The sequence below is a fragment of the Dama dama genome, chromosome 2 (assembly GCF_033118175.1).
Source record: "Dama dama isolate Ldn47 chromosome 2, ASM3311817v1, whole genome shotgun sequence".
Classification (NCBI taxonomy): domain Eukaryota; kingdom Metazoa; phylum Chordata; class Mammalia; order Artiodactyla; family Cervidae; genus Dama; species Dama dama.
Genome location: NC_083682.1, coordinates 48,770,250 through 48,784,014, shown reverse-complemented (window position 1 = coordinate 48,784,014; position 13,765 = coordinate 48,770,250). Strand labels below are relative to the sequence as shown.

The following is a 13,765-nucleotide window of genomic DNA, read 5'->3' as shown; positions in this document are numbered from 1 at the left end:
CAAAGCTATGGCCTTTTCCAGTAGTCATGTATGGATGTGAGAGTAGGACCATAAAGAAGGCTGGGTGTCAAACATTTGATGCTTTTGAACTGTGGTGCTGGAGAAGACTCTTGAGAGTCCCTTGGACTGCAAGGAGATTGAACCAGTTGATTCTAAAGGAAATCTACCCTGAATATTCATTGGAAGGACTGATGATGAAGCTGAAGCTCCAATACTTTGGCCACCTGATGCGAAGAGCCAACTCAATGGAAAAGACCCTGATGCTGGGAAAGACCGAGAGCAGGAAGTGAAGGGAATGCAGAGGATGGAATGGTTGGAGGGCATCAACTCAATGAACATGAGTTTGAGCAAACTCCAGGAGACACTGAAGGACAAAGAAGCCTGGTGTGCTAGTCCATGGAGTCACAAAGAGTCTGACACAACTGAGCAACTGAACAACAATAGTGCTTAGCATAAAATCCACAGTAGCTATTTGAAACCATAGGAACTATTTAAATCCATAGGATCTATCGAAAGTGGAAAAAGTAAAGGAGGGGTGGAAATAAGAGAAAGTCTTTTCAGTGTCTTTACAGCAAACCACCCCTAAGAATACATCTTGCATTTGTGACAGAAGCTCCAGCTCCCATGAGCTCTAGAAGATGCAAATTCGGCCCAAGTAACAAAGCAAGTGGGTGACTTCAAGGAGTCATCCATAGGAAGCAGCCTCCAGTTTAGCTCGAGTGCACTCATTAGAATGCCCATGTGGAAGGGTTGTATATTATATTTACGGTGTAGTCGCAGGATAATCCCACTGTGAGCAACTGAGTAATCACCAACCTTGAAATTCATCCCCAATCTACATTCTAACATTGTGACTCAAGGTGGGGAGGTGTCTATTTCCTGCTGTGAAGGAATCCAGTGGGGTGGGAAGTTTCAGACTCACTTCAGTCCAGTTCAGTCGCTCAGTCATGTCCGACTCTTTGCGACCCCATAAATCGCAGCACGCCAGGCCTCCCTGTCCATCACAAACTCCCGGAGTTTACTCAAACTCATGCTCATCGAGTCAGTGATGCCATCCAGCCATCTCATCCTCTGTTGTCCCCCTCTCCTCCTGCCCCCAGTCCCTCCAAGCATCAGGGGCTTTTCCAATGAGTCAACTTTTCACATGATGTGGCCAAAGTATTGGAGTTTCAGCTTCAGCATCAGTCCTTCCAGTGAACACCCAGGACTGATCTCTTTCAGGATGGACTGGTTGGATCTCCTTGCAGTCCAAGGGACTCTCAAGAGTCTTCTCCAACACCACAGTTCAAAAGCATCAATTTTTCGGTGCTCAGCTTTCTTCACAGTCCAACTCTCACATCCACACATGACCACTGGAAAAACCATAGCCTTGACCAGACGGACCTTTGTTGGCAAAGTAATGTCTCTGCTTTTTAATATGCTATCTAGGTTGGTCATAACTTTCTTTCCAAGGAGTAAGCGTCTTTTAATTTCATGGCTGCAGTCACCATCTGCAGTGATTTTGGAGCCCAAAAAAATAAAGTCTGACACTGTTTCCACTGTCTCCCCATCTATTTCCCATGAGGTGATGGGACCAGATGCCATACCCAGTGGTGGATGGGACTGGTGATAGAAGCAAGGTCCAATGCTGCAAAGAGCAATATTGCATAGGAACCTGGAATGTTAGGGCCATGAATCAAGGCAAATTGGAAGTGGTCAAACAGGAGATGGCAAGAGTAAACATCAACATTCTAGGAATCAGCGAACTAAAATGGACTGGAATGGGTGAGTTTAACTCAGATGACCATTATATCTACTACTGTGGGCAGGAATCCCTTAGAAGAAATGGAGTAGCCATCATAGTCAACAAAAGAGTCCGAAATGCAGTACTTGGATGCAATCTCAAAAATGACAGAATGATCTCTGTTTGTTTCCAAGGCAAGCCATTCTATCACGGTAATCCAAGCCTATGCCCCAACCAGTAACGCTGAAGAAGCCGAAGTTGAACGGTTCTGTGAAGATCTACAAGACCTTTTAGAACTAACACCCAAAAAGATGTCCTTTTCATTATAGGGGACTGGAATGCAAAAGTAGGAAGTCAAGAAACACCTGGAGTAACAGGCAAATTTGGCCTTGGAGTACGGAATCAAGCAGGGTAAAGGCTAATAGAGTTTTGCCAGGAGAACGCACTGGTCTTAGCAAACACACTCTTCCAACAACACAAGAGAAGACTCTACACATGGACATCACCAGATGGCCAACACAGAAATCAGATTGATTATATTCTTTGCAGCCAAAGATGGAGAAGCTCTATACAGTCAGCAAAAACAAGACCTGGAGCTGACTGTGGCTCAGATCATGAACTCCTTATTGCCAAATTCAGGCTTAAACTGAAGAGAGAAGGGATAACCACTAGACCATTCAGGTATGACCTAAATCAAATCCCTTATGAATATACAGTGGAAGTGAGAAATAGATTTAAGGGACTAGATCTGATAGACAGAGAGCCTGATGAACTGTGCATGGAGGTTCGTGACATTGTACAGGAGACAGGGATCAAGACCATCCCCATGGAAAAGAAATGCAAAAAACAAAATGGTTGTCTGAGGAGGCCTTACAAATAGCTGTGAAAAGAAGAGAAGCAAGAAGCAAAGGAAAAAGGGAAAGATATTCCCATTTGAATGCAGAGTTCCAAAGAATAGCCAGGAGAGATAAGAAAGCCTTCCTCAGTGATCAATGCAAAAAAATAGAGGAAAACAACAGAATGGGAAAGACTAGAGATCTCTTCAAGAAAATGAGAGATACCAAGGGAACATTTCATGCAAAGATGGGCTCAATAAAGGACAGAAATGGTATGGACCTAAGAGAAGCAGAAGATATTAAGAAGAGGTGGCAAGAATACACAGAAGAACTGTTCAAAAAAGATCTACACGACCCAGATAATCACAATGGTGTGATCACTGACCTAGAGCCAGACATCCTGGAATGTGAAGTCAAGTGGGCCTTAGAAAGCATCACTATGAACAAAGCTAGTGGATGTGATGGAATTCCAGTTGAGCTATTTCAAATCCTGAAAGATAATGTTGTGAAAATGCTGCACTCAATATGCCAGGAAATTTGGAAAACTCAGCAGTGGCCACAGGACTGGAAAAAAATGTCCGTTTTCATTCCAATCCCTAAGAAAGTTTCAGACTAGCTACTGCTTTAAAGACAAGATGCTCACATTGCCAAGATCAAGGGCAATACCATGAAGGTTCACACCTCCCAAAGGCAGGCCAGATCAACCATTGTCAGAATGAACCTGCCTGTGGGAACATCTAACCAGTGCAGAGGTGGCCTGCCAGGTTAAATTCCGAGGGCTTTGTAGCTCACAGGAGCTGTGCAGCTCACCAGCATCACCATTGCCCTACAACCTGGATCTTTTAGTGGAAATTATTCCTTATCCATTCAACTATCAAGTGGTTGTTGAACCTGTACTGTATATGAGACTTTAGAAACTGGAGCCAAGACGTATAATTATCAGTCCCTGTATTCAAGATATGTCCCACCTGGCTATGAAGACAAAACAGATGCTTTGGCAAATATATAGCAACAAAAAGTTTTCTATATTAAGGGACAACTAATCATACAGTGGGCTTTCCCGATGGCTCAGTGGGTGAAGAATTCATGTGTGATGCAGGAGACACGGGTTCAATCCCTGAGTTGAGAAGGTTTCCTGGAGGAGGAAATGGTCAACCCACTCCAGGTTCTTGCTTGAAAAATCCCATGGACAGAGGAGCCTAGTCCAGGGCTATAATCCAAAGATCACAGAGAGTAGGACATGACTAAGCACCTAAGCATGCATGCAACCATATAGGGCCCAGATGTCTGAGTGAGTGTTGGGGGGATATAGGATAAATGAGGAGGAGCTAAGGAGCCTCTTGATGAAAGTGAAAGAGGAGAGTGACAAAGCTGGCTTAAAACTCAACATTCAAAAACGTGAGATCATGGCATCTGGTCCCATCACTTCATGGCAAATAGATGGGGAAACAATGGAAATGGTGACAGCTTTTCTTTTCTTGGGCTCCAAAATCACTGCAGATGGTGACTGCAGCCATGAAATTAAAAGACACTTGCTCCTTGAAAGAAAAACTATGGCAAACCTAGACAGCATATTAAAAAGCAGAGACATTACTTTGCCAAAGATCCGTCTAGTATAAATTATGGTTTTTCCAGTAGTATGGTTTTTCCATGTATGGATGTGAGAGTTGGATTATAAAGAAAGCTGAGCAACAAAGAACTGATGCTTTTGAACTGTGGTGTTGGAGAAAATGCTTGGAAGTCCCTTGGACTGCAAGGAGATCCAACCAGTCTATCCTAAAGGAAATCAGTCCTGAATATTCATTGGAAGGACTGATGCTGAAGCTGAAGCTCCAACACTTTGGCCACCTGATGTGAAGAGCTGACTCATTTGAAAAGACCCTGATGTTGGGAAAGATTGAGGGCAGGAGGAGAAGGGGACAACAGAGGATGAGATGGTTGGATGGCATCACTCACTGGATGGACATGAGTTTGAGCAATCTCCGGGAATTGGTGATGGACAGGGAGGTCTGGTGTGCTGCAGTCCATGGGGCCGCAAAGAGTCAGGCACGACTAAGTGACTGAACTGAACTGAGGATGAGGATGAGCGGCAAAGTAACATCAGCGGAGGGTGTGGTCAGAGCAAACATGTGAGATCATACAGTCACAATAAGGACAAGTGGTGTTGAGGTGGGACGCAGTTCACCAAGGAGAAAACACACTCAACCAGGACTAGACTGGGGTGAGTGCTACCTGGCAAAAGGAAGGGTGAAGATGGTGGTTTCAAGTTGCACTTCAGGGGCAGCCAAACCCTTCCTAATTAGATGAATAGTTTTTGAAGTATTAATTCAGGGGGGAACTCACCCCGGTTCCTCCAACATCACTTAAGTCTTGAGTTCCCCCTTCTTCCCACTCATTTCCACAGAAGTCCCCCAGGTGCCAAATCCATACGGTAAAGGGAAAAGAGAAGGAGCCTGAATCCCAGTGCCCCACTTAACAACTTGAGATCTTGGGGAAGTTACTTGACTTCTCTGAACCCTAGTTTCCTTGACTGTAAACCGCTGAGCATGGCAGAGCCAACACGAGGGGTGAATGAGATGTGGAGCCCCACACATGGCCTCTGGGAGAGTGAGCACTCAATCAGGGGGAGTCAGGGGAGTTTTTTTCGTTTCTGGAAAAGCTCTAATTAGAAAAGAGGAAAATATGGGACTTCTCTGAAAGTCTAGTGGTTGAGACTTCACCTTCCAAAGTAGGGGGTATGGGTTCCATCCCTGGTTGGGGAGCTAGGAGCCCATATGCCTTGTGGCCAAAAAACCAAAACATAAAACAGATGCAGTATTGTAACAAATTCAATAGAGACTTTAAAAATGGTCCACCTCAAAAGGAAAGAAGAAAATGTGACCATCTGAGATATCTCTGGCACAAATATCCTGCTCTCCAGAGAGCCCCTCAAGACAGGTGAGCAATATGATGACAAATATTTCCTGAGTGCTAACCCAGTGCCAGGCACCACACCTGAGCACTGACAAATCTCCTGATACCCCCTGTGATAGCTGATGATGACTCTCAGATAAGTCCACATCCTAATCCCTTTCCTTGTAGAAAGAGTCCTTGCAGGTATAATTAAGTTAAGGATTATGAGATGAGAAGATGGTCCTAGGTAATCCAATCCTTGTGGTCCAAGGGACTCTTAAGAGTCTTCTCCAGCACCACAATTCAAAAACACCAGTTCTTTGGTGCTCAACTTTCTCTATGGTCCAACTCTCACAACCGTATATGACTACTGGAAACCGTAACTTTGACTAAATAGACCTTTGTTGGTAAAGTGATGTCTCTGCTTTTTAGGTTTGTCTAGGTTTGTCATAGCTCTAGTTCCAAGAAGCAAGTGTCTTGGTTGCTCCAAAACTGTTCTCATAGGAAGGAGATTAGACACACACAGGGGAGATGATATGAAGATGGAGGCAGAGGTTGCACCACAAGCCAAGGATTATTAGCAGCCCCCAGGAACTGAGGCAATGGGTGGACTCTCCCTTAGCGCCTCCAGAGGAATTGCAAGAAAGTCCTGCCAACAGCTTCATTTCAGATATTTTGCCTCCAGGACAGGGTGAGAACAGACTTATGTTGTTCTAAACCACCTAGTTTGTGGTAATTTGTCACAGTAGCTACAGGAAATGAATATATCACTTCTCCATGCAAGTACTGTCATTATCCCCATATCACTGATGAGAAAATTAAGGGAAAAAAAAGACTCAACTGGGACTCTCCTGGTGGTACAGTGTCTGCCTGCGAATGCAGGGGACACAGTTTTGACTCCTGGTTCTGGAAGATTCCATGTGTGGTGGAGCAGCTAAGCCAGTGCGTCACGACTACTTAGGCCTGCGTGGCTAGGGCTTACCAGCCGCAACAAGAGAAGTCACCGCAATGAGATGCACACTCAGTTTAACAAAGAGTAGCCCCGGCTCAGCCAAAGTAGAGAAAGCTTGCATAGCAATGAAGACCCAACATGACAAAAAATAACTTTTTTCAAAAAGATTTAATTACTTGCTGAGTAAACAGAGCAAGAATCCTAGGCCTCTCAAGTTAATACCAGAGCCCCACTCACCAGCAGGCCAGGCTATTCTGGCATCTTGTTAAATTTCTTTCATAAGTGTATCAAGCCCTCATTTATTTAAGCCACTCTAGAAAAGGAAATCGCAACCCATCCAGTGTTCTTGCCTGGAGAATCCCAGGGATGGGGGAGCCTGGTGGGCTGCCGTTTATGGGGTTGCAGAGTCGGACACCACTGAAGTGTCTTAGCAGCAGCAGCAGCAGTCTTATCTTTACTGGCAGCCAAAAGCAACCACTAATTGATATAGAAAATAACAGCAACCCCAAGAGATTCACAAGGCATCAGGCCGAACACATAATTTTTTTTTGCTGACAAGATAGATGCTAAAATTTGAAAGTGAGCATCTGTATAAAACGAAGTATTAATGAGGTGATTATTTCAAAATTTACCAAAGCCTTTCTCTTCCCCCACCAGCTTCCCTTCACTGGCTCTTCTTTCAGATAAACATATAGGAACATCCTCACTCCCATCATAGGGCCTGCTCATAGGCGATGCTCAAAACACTTTGCCATCAGCTGGGCTACCACGGTGATGATGGAGGTGGGTAAACTCCCTTCACAGACCCTAAGTGGAGTTTGAGCAGTGATCAGTTTCACTTATGTCCAAGAATGATTCTGCCTATGAGTCAGCACCCACGAAAACCCCTATATTTCACTGGGAAGAAAAAAAGCCTGCCTGTGTGTTGGTGGCCTAAGGAGAGCTTGATGAGAATTGTAACTTAAGTAAGGTGATCCTCTCTGGCTCCATTAAAGACCTGGCTCCACCACGAAGCACAGTCACACCTTCATTAAGCATTTTATGAGCAGCACCGTCAGGAGTGCATCAAATGCTGACATCATCCCTAGGCCAATTAAAGGAACTGTGTGTCCTCATTACGCCCAGTGGGGAAGAGGAGGAATACATTCATTGGGAGAAAATTTTTTAAATAGACTATGACTCCTAAATCTTATACTTTCTAGGAAATATTACTGCTTATAGTCTCAATTACATTGTTGACCCCTATGATCAAGCAAAGGTACCAACTTGGGAAGTTAAATTGCACCATCTGACTGCTGTCATATCTTGGTGAAAGAATCTCAATTTATTTCCTATCTCATCCCTGTGAATCAGGATTTATTAGGCTCTTGGCCCTGCCTAATTTTGGTTTCCAAGCTTTTTTATATCACTGAAACTTTGGCATTCACCTTCCTTCCCCCCTAATTTTTGCCCATTCCCCTTATTTAAACACAAAGTAACCAGAACAACTAAACTGACAGTGATTAGTTCCTACAGTAAGGATCCCAAGTGACTGGCCTTGCTTAGTTCTCCATGGGTCACTGTCACTGACAGAGCTCTGTGTAGGGTTAGGGAGTTTATTATACATACTCCGGACCTTCTTCTCCACCATCCTCCTCCTCCAGGTATGGAGGTGACTGGGGTACACCAAACCCCTAAAGAGCAAAGCAGGGAGGGGTACCTGCAATGTCCAAGGCCAGATAAAGTCACCAAGCTGCATGAGGGGTTGGGAAGGAATTTTATGAGAATAAGCCAGGACTCTGGGGAAGAAAATACTTTGAGGGTGAAGAATTGGAGATCATTCTTAAAGGGCAGGGGGAAAATGAATGGGTAAATAAAAGTATAGAATACTTTAAAAACTGTCACTTATCTCCACTCTCAGGACTTCCCCAACTCTTTTTTTTTTTAATTCATTTTTTAACTGAAGGATAATTGCTTTACAGAATTTTTTAGTTTTCTGTCAAACCTCAACTTCTCCAACTCTTGATTTCTAGGTGGAACATTTGTAAAGCATCTTTCTCCTTGCATTGCAAAAAATTTTCTCCAACCAGCAAGTCATATAAGACATTTTTCATTTAGTTTTGAAAATTATTTCTGATGCCTGGGAATTATACTTCTCAGGTGACTTTAAGGATTATATTTCTGGGCCTCACAGGTGGTGCTAGTGGTAAAGAATGCAGGAGGTGTAAGAGACACACGTTCAACCCCTAGATCTAAAAGATTCCCTGGAGGAGGGCATAGCAACCCACTCCAGTATTCTTGCCTGGAGAATCCCCATGGACAGAGGAGCCTGGTGGGTTACAGTCCATAGGGTCACAAGGATTCGGACATGACTGAAGCGACTTAGCACACACATGCATGTTATACAAAGTAAAGAAACTGATGTTCACAGAGATTATGTGACATGTTCAAGGTTACACAGCAAATTGGGGACAAAATAAGGACTAGAAGTCAGGCCTCTTGATTCCTGTTCTAGGCTCTTTCCTAGAAAGAGCCACGACAGTGGAAAGAGCGACGACAGAAATCCGGCTGTTGTGGATTTCTAAACGCTGGATATTTTCTGGTTGTGAATATCTAAGCAGCAGAGTGTCCTCAGAAATGCTGTCTACTCACCCTGCAGAAGCCGAGTGAGAGGCACAGTCACACCACCCAAGATGACCCCTTCTCCAGGGAAAGGTGTTGCAACACAGAGTGCACATAGTGAACTCCGTATTTTGTGACAACGTCATAGGTGTCACCTGTGGCTCCATGACACTTGTGAATCATAGCCCCTGAGACAGGTGTCCTGTGGTCTTCAAGCAGGAGTCAGCAGCCAACCACAACTGTGCCTTCTTAGAAACTTGCCCTGAACCACCAGCCACAAGAGTGGTATGATTACTTCCTGGCATGATTAGTACTAAAAGCCAGCACATGCCACAGCCTCATCCAGGCTCCCCTTTTGAGTCAGGAGTCTGCCCTGCATAAACACTGCCCCTCAACACAGCAGAAGGAAACACATGGGAACCTTGGCATTCCAGGTATGATGTCTAGCATGCCAGCTGCTCCTAAAGGGCAGGAGTCCTCCTCCAGGGAACCACAGCATTTGTTAAACAACCTCACTCTAATATGATGCCAAACTGTGTTTTAGTCATGCCTGCTCTCTTTTTTCTTTTTCACCATAATGATTTTTGTACATTTTATTGTAATTTCTTCAAAGCCCCATCTACTGGCTGAAATGATCAACAGAAAGCCCCTAACTTCTTCCTGCACCCAGCCTTGTGAAAATGGCATCTTAGTATTTGATTATTTAAAGTACTTTGAGTCTTTAAACAGACACACAGACATAGAAAACAAAGTTATGGTCACCAAAAGGGAAGTGGGTGGGGAGAGAAATTGGGAGCTTGGGATTGACATATACACACTCCTACATTCGAAACAGATAACCAGCAAGGTCCTACTGTATAGCACAGGGAATTCAATATTCTGTAATAACCTAAATGGCAAAAGAATTTGAAAAAAGAATAGATATATGTAAAACTGAACCAGCACTGTAAACCAACACTAACACAATATTATAAATCAACTGCAGTCCCACATAAAATAAAATTTGAAAACTAGATAAAGTTTTGGGTGTTTGAATAAATCCAGGTGGCTGGTTTGGTCACTGACACCAGTGATCATTTTCAACGTTTTTCTGAAAAGAGTGACAAGTGAGACTAAACCTGCCCTTGGTAAAGAATTGGGTCTCTCTAGAAAGTTGTTATTACTGGTATTCCTACTTCCCTCAAAGTTGAGTTTAATTCAGTGGGAAAGGATCACCTTTGCCAAGAAAAAGTTTCACAGTGAAAAAATATTAGCTCTGAAGCCAAAGGAATGTGTTTGGTGATGCATTTTACACTGTAAACTCTGGCATATACTTAACCTCAGAGCCTCAGTTCCTTGTTTGTAGAGTGGGAATAATAACAACTGTATGCAGTAATGAATTGAAAGTCGCTGGTGGAATCCCTGGGTCAGAATCAATGCTACAGAACAGCGATAACGACATGAGCATTTTAGGAGAAAAATTTCTGTGCCTATGGAAAGGCAGTCCAATATCCCATTGAACTTAAAGTCTATGCTCAGAGCCCTCAACGCATATGTCTTGAATAGCTTCCCATCCAATAGCAGCTGACAGTGATCATTTTTCCTATCGAGCCCTTTTTGAGGATAACCGAGCTCTACTTTCAGGGAAGGCTGCTGGGAGCTAGGGGAGCCTTACAATCTCAGCTCCGTTTGTCACATACAAACTACCACTGTCCACAGTCTGCAGATGTGAATACAAAGAAGTCAAGAGTCTTCTCCGGAAATAGCCCCCTGGACATGAAATTTCCTGGTACAAATCTTAAGAAAAAGTCTTTCTCGGTAGCCTGGCATGAGCATCATCCTTTTTGAATAAACAAAACACGACTATGCCCCTTTTGTGTTGTTAGAAAGCCTGGAAGCCATGGGTCCAAGCCAACTGGATCTTTGGTCTTCCCCCAGGGCAGGAGGACCTGACTCTCACGGATTTGACAGACCCCGTGAGTCTTAGCAGCTAGAAGATGAAACCCGGATGTTGCATGCGCTGGGCACTGCCTATCAGGAAAGAGAGAACAGAACTTCCCTGGTGGTCCAGTGGTTAAGACTCTCAGCTTCCAAGGCAGGCCGCTAGGGTTCGAACCCTGTTCGGGGAACTAAGATCCCACACACTACAACGGAGAACTCGAGTAGCAACTACTGAGCCTCTGCTCTCTGGAGCCCATGTGCAACAACTAGAGAAGCCCGAACACCTCAATGAAGACCCAGCACAACATAGCTAAATAACTGTCTTTTTAAAAAAAAAAAAAAAGGAAAGGAACAAGCATGCGAATATACCACTTTTTGCCAGAGTATGTCCAAAGATGTTCTAAGAACTACAATGTTGAAAATATGCATGATGGGACTTCTGGAATCAGAAGGTGATTTCAGAGGGAGCTCAGGGGAATAAATTAAGATTTAAGACACAGCACCCTGGGAGGACGAAGGGGAGCAAGGGCTGTTTTGTGCAAAAATTATAAAGTCAGGGACAGAGAACACTGAAGTACCATCTCACCCAGCTATGCCCCAGGCTCTGAGGATAAATACTGCCCTCAGACTGAATGGACTGGGGCTGGAACAAAGTTCTTATCAGCAAAATAAAGCCATTTTTAAAGTGGGCTCAAAGAAACTCTTAAAATACCAGCCAAATATACTACACCTGCCCCCCTCTTTTAATCACTGCAAACCAAAACCAAAGTGTAACTACCTAAGGCATATCTCTAATGATCAGGTTCATTCCAAAAATTAAAAGTAAGAAAACACTGTGTATTTTAAAACAGTGAAGAATTCTTGAAAATTCTCAAATTTTTATCCCAAAGTTTAACCTTTTTTGACAAAGTGAGTTCAGAGTCCCTGGAAGTTCTTAGTGGTATCTAGGGAGAATTGCCCATATGAAAAAATAGGTCATTATTCAGAACACCTGGTTGTGTATATGACTCTTTACAGACAAAGTGAACAGATAGAACTAACAATATCTCTCCCAAATTATACACTTGCCCATGCAAGTGCACGCTAAGCAAACACAAAGCCTTCCTTTTGATCTAAATCAACTCATACCCATTGTATGGGCTCCCCAGGTGGCTAAATGATAAGGAACCCACCTGCCAATGCAGAAGACAGGGGTTTGATTCCTGGGTGGGGAAGATCCCCTGGAGAAGGAAATGGAAACCCACTCCAGTATTCTGGCCAAGAAAGTCCCATGGACAGAGGAGCCTGGTGGGCTACAGTCCATGGAGTCCCAAAGAGTAGGACACCACTGAGTAACTAAACAACAACACCACCATCCATTGTAGCGGCCCAAGGAATACAAACTTGGAGTCTCTGAGGACCCCAGTTTCACTCACTTGTCTTCTGCGAAACTTTTCCCAGTAATAACGTTCTTCCCGTGGGGTACATAGTTCCAGTATTCTTCCACAATCCCAATGTGGTATGTCCTGGTAACTGCGCCAACCAGCCCAGACAGACCCAGGAATGTGAGAAGAAGGATGCTGGCAGCCTGCCGCTTCTGAGGCATTTGTGGATGTAACTCAGGCCAGCAGCCTGCACGGGACCAATCCTGCCTGTCCCTCCCCCTCACTTGCAGCCAGTTATAAATAAGGAATGGACAAGGCCCAGCTCCTCCTCCTCAGAGAGTTTGGGGTTGGGACAGAGGCTGACAACTTGTGTAAGCAGAGCAGCTCGATGGGGTAGTGGCTACGGTAACCAAACTTTTGCCAGCTGTCCAGGAAATGTGTAACTGGCTTATTTACTTACTGTACAAACCAAACAGGTTTGGTTCTGTAAGTTTTGGTGCTTTGCTGTGACACTGGTCTTTTATCTTTGCCAAGAATTTGCAACCCCATGGACTATGTGCAGCCAGTCAGGCTCCACTATCCCTGGGATTCTCCAGGCAAGAATACTGGAGTGGGTTTCCATCTCCTTCTCCAGGAAGAATGTCGGTGCAAAAAGTTAAGCTGATACGTTCCTCCTGCTTTCTCTTTTTTTCTCTACACCTACTTAAAGGAATATATTAAGATTGGAAAACTAGGCTGGTCTGCATGGAGCACCAGGAAACAATCCCGAGCACCAAGGAAGGCTTCATCTCTGTCCCACAGGCAGACGGAGTGATGTAATTCCCCCCCCCCCCCCCCCCGCCATCTCCAACTTGTTTTACAAGGCTACATGAAACAATCAACTCACATCATAAAGTTTATAACAACATTGTAAAACCTCACTAATTCTCCATTTGCTCATGCTACCATCTCCCTCAGACTCTCTCAAATCCCACCAACAAAAACGAGGCACTCAAACCCCCCAGTTCAGTCAAAATTTTACAGTCCATCATCCCCAAGGGCAGGGAGCTGCCTTTCTCAGGATGAAGAAAAATCATAAGGGAGAAGAAGGAGAATGCCCATTCACCTGTTTACTCGGATCTGTGACCTAGAATCTCCGTGTTGAAAGAGACCTCATCCAACCCTGGAAGACAGCCAGTCTGATTCCCCTGCAGAGTTGCTTTTGAGACAGCAGCCCTGGAAGGAAGGAGACGCCCTCCTGGCTGGGCTTTGAGGTTAAACAGACCTGTGTTTGAATCCAGTCCCACCGTTTACTGATTGAGTGGCACTGAATAATAACTCAACCTCTCTAAGTTTGTAAAATGGGGATGGAGGGATTATTCAGAAATTTTAAAGGATAACCTAAGAGCAAATCTAGATGAGCTTGGGCTTGATAACTTTTTAGATACAACACCTAAGGCACAACCCATAAAAGAAATAATGGATAAGCTGAACTTCA

General features: G+C 44.2%; 1 protein-coding gene across 1 annotated transcript in view; it reads right to left on the bottom strand.

Annotated features, from left to right (window-relative positions):
• Positions 1–12,509, bottom strand: part of HEPHL1 (hephaestin like 1) — a 91,316-nt gene extending 78,807 nt beyond the window's left edge. The window contains exon 1 of the mRNA XM_061158538.1: positions 12,340–12,509. Within this exon, the coding sequence (XP_061014521.1) occupies positions 12,340–12,509 (170 nt within the window). The remainder of the gene's footprint in view (positions 1–12,339) is intronic.
• Positions 12,510–13,765: the final 1,256 nt, after the last annotated feature.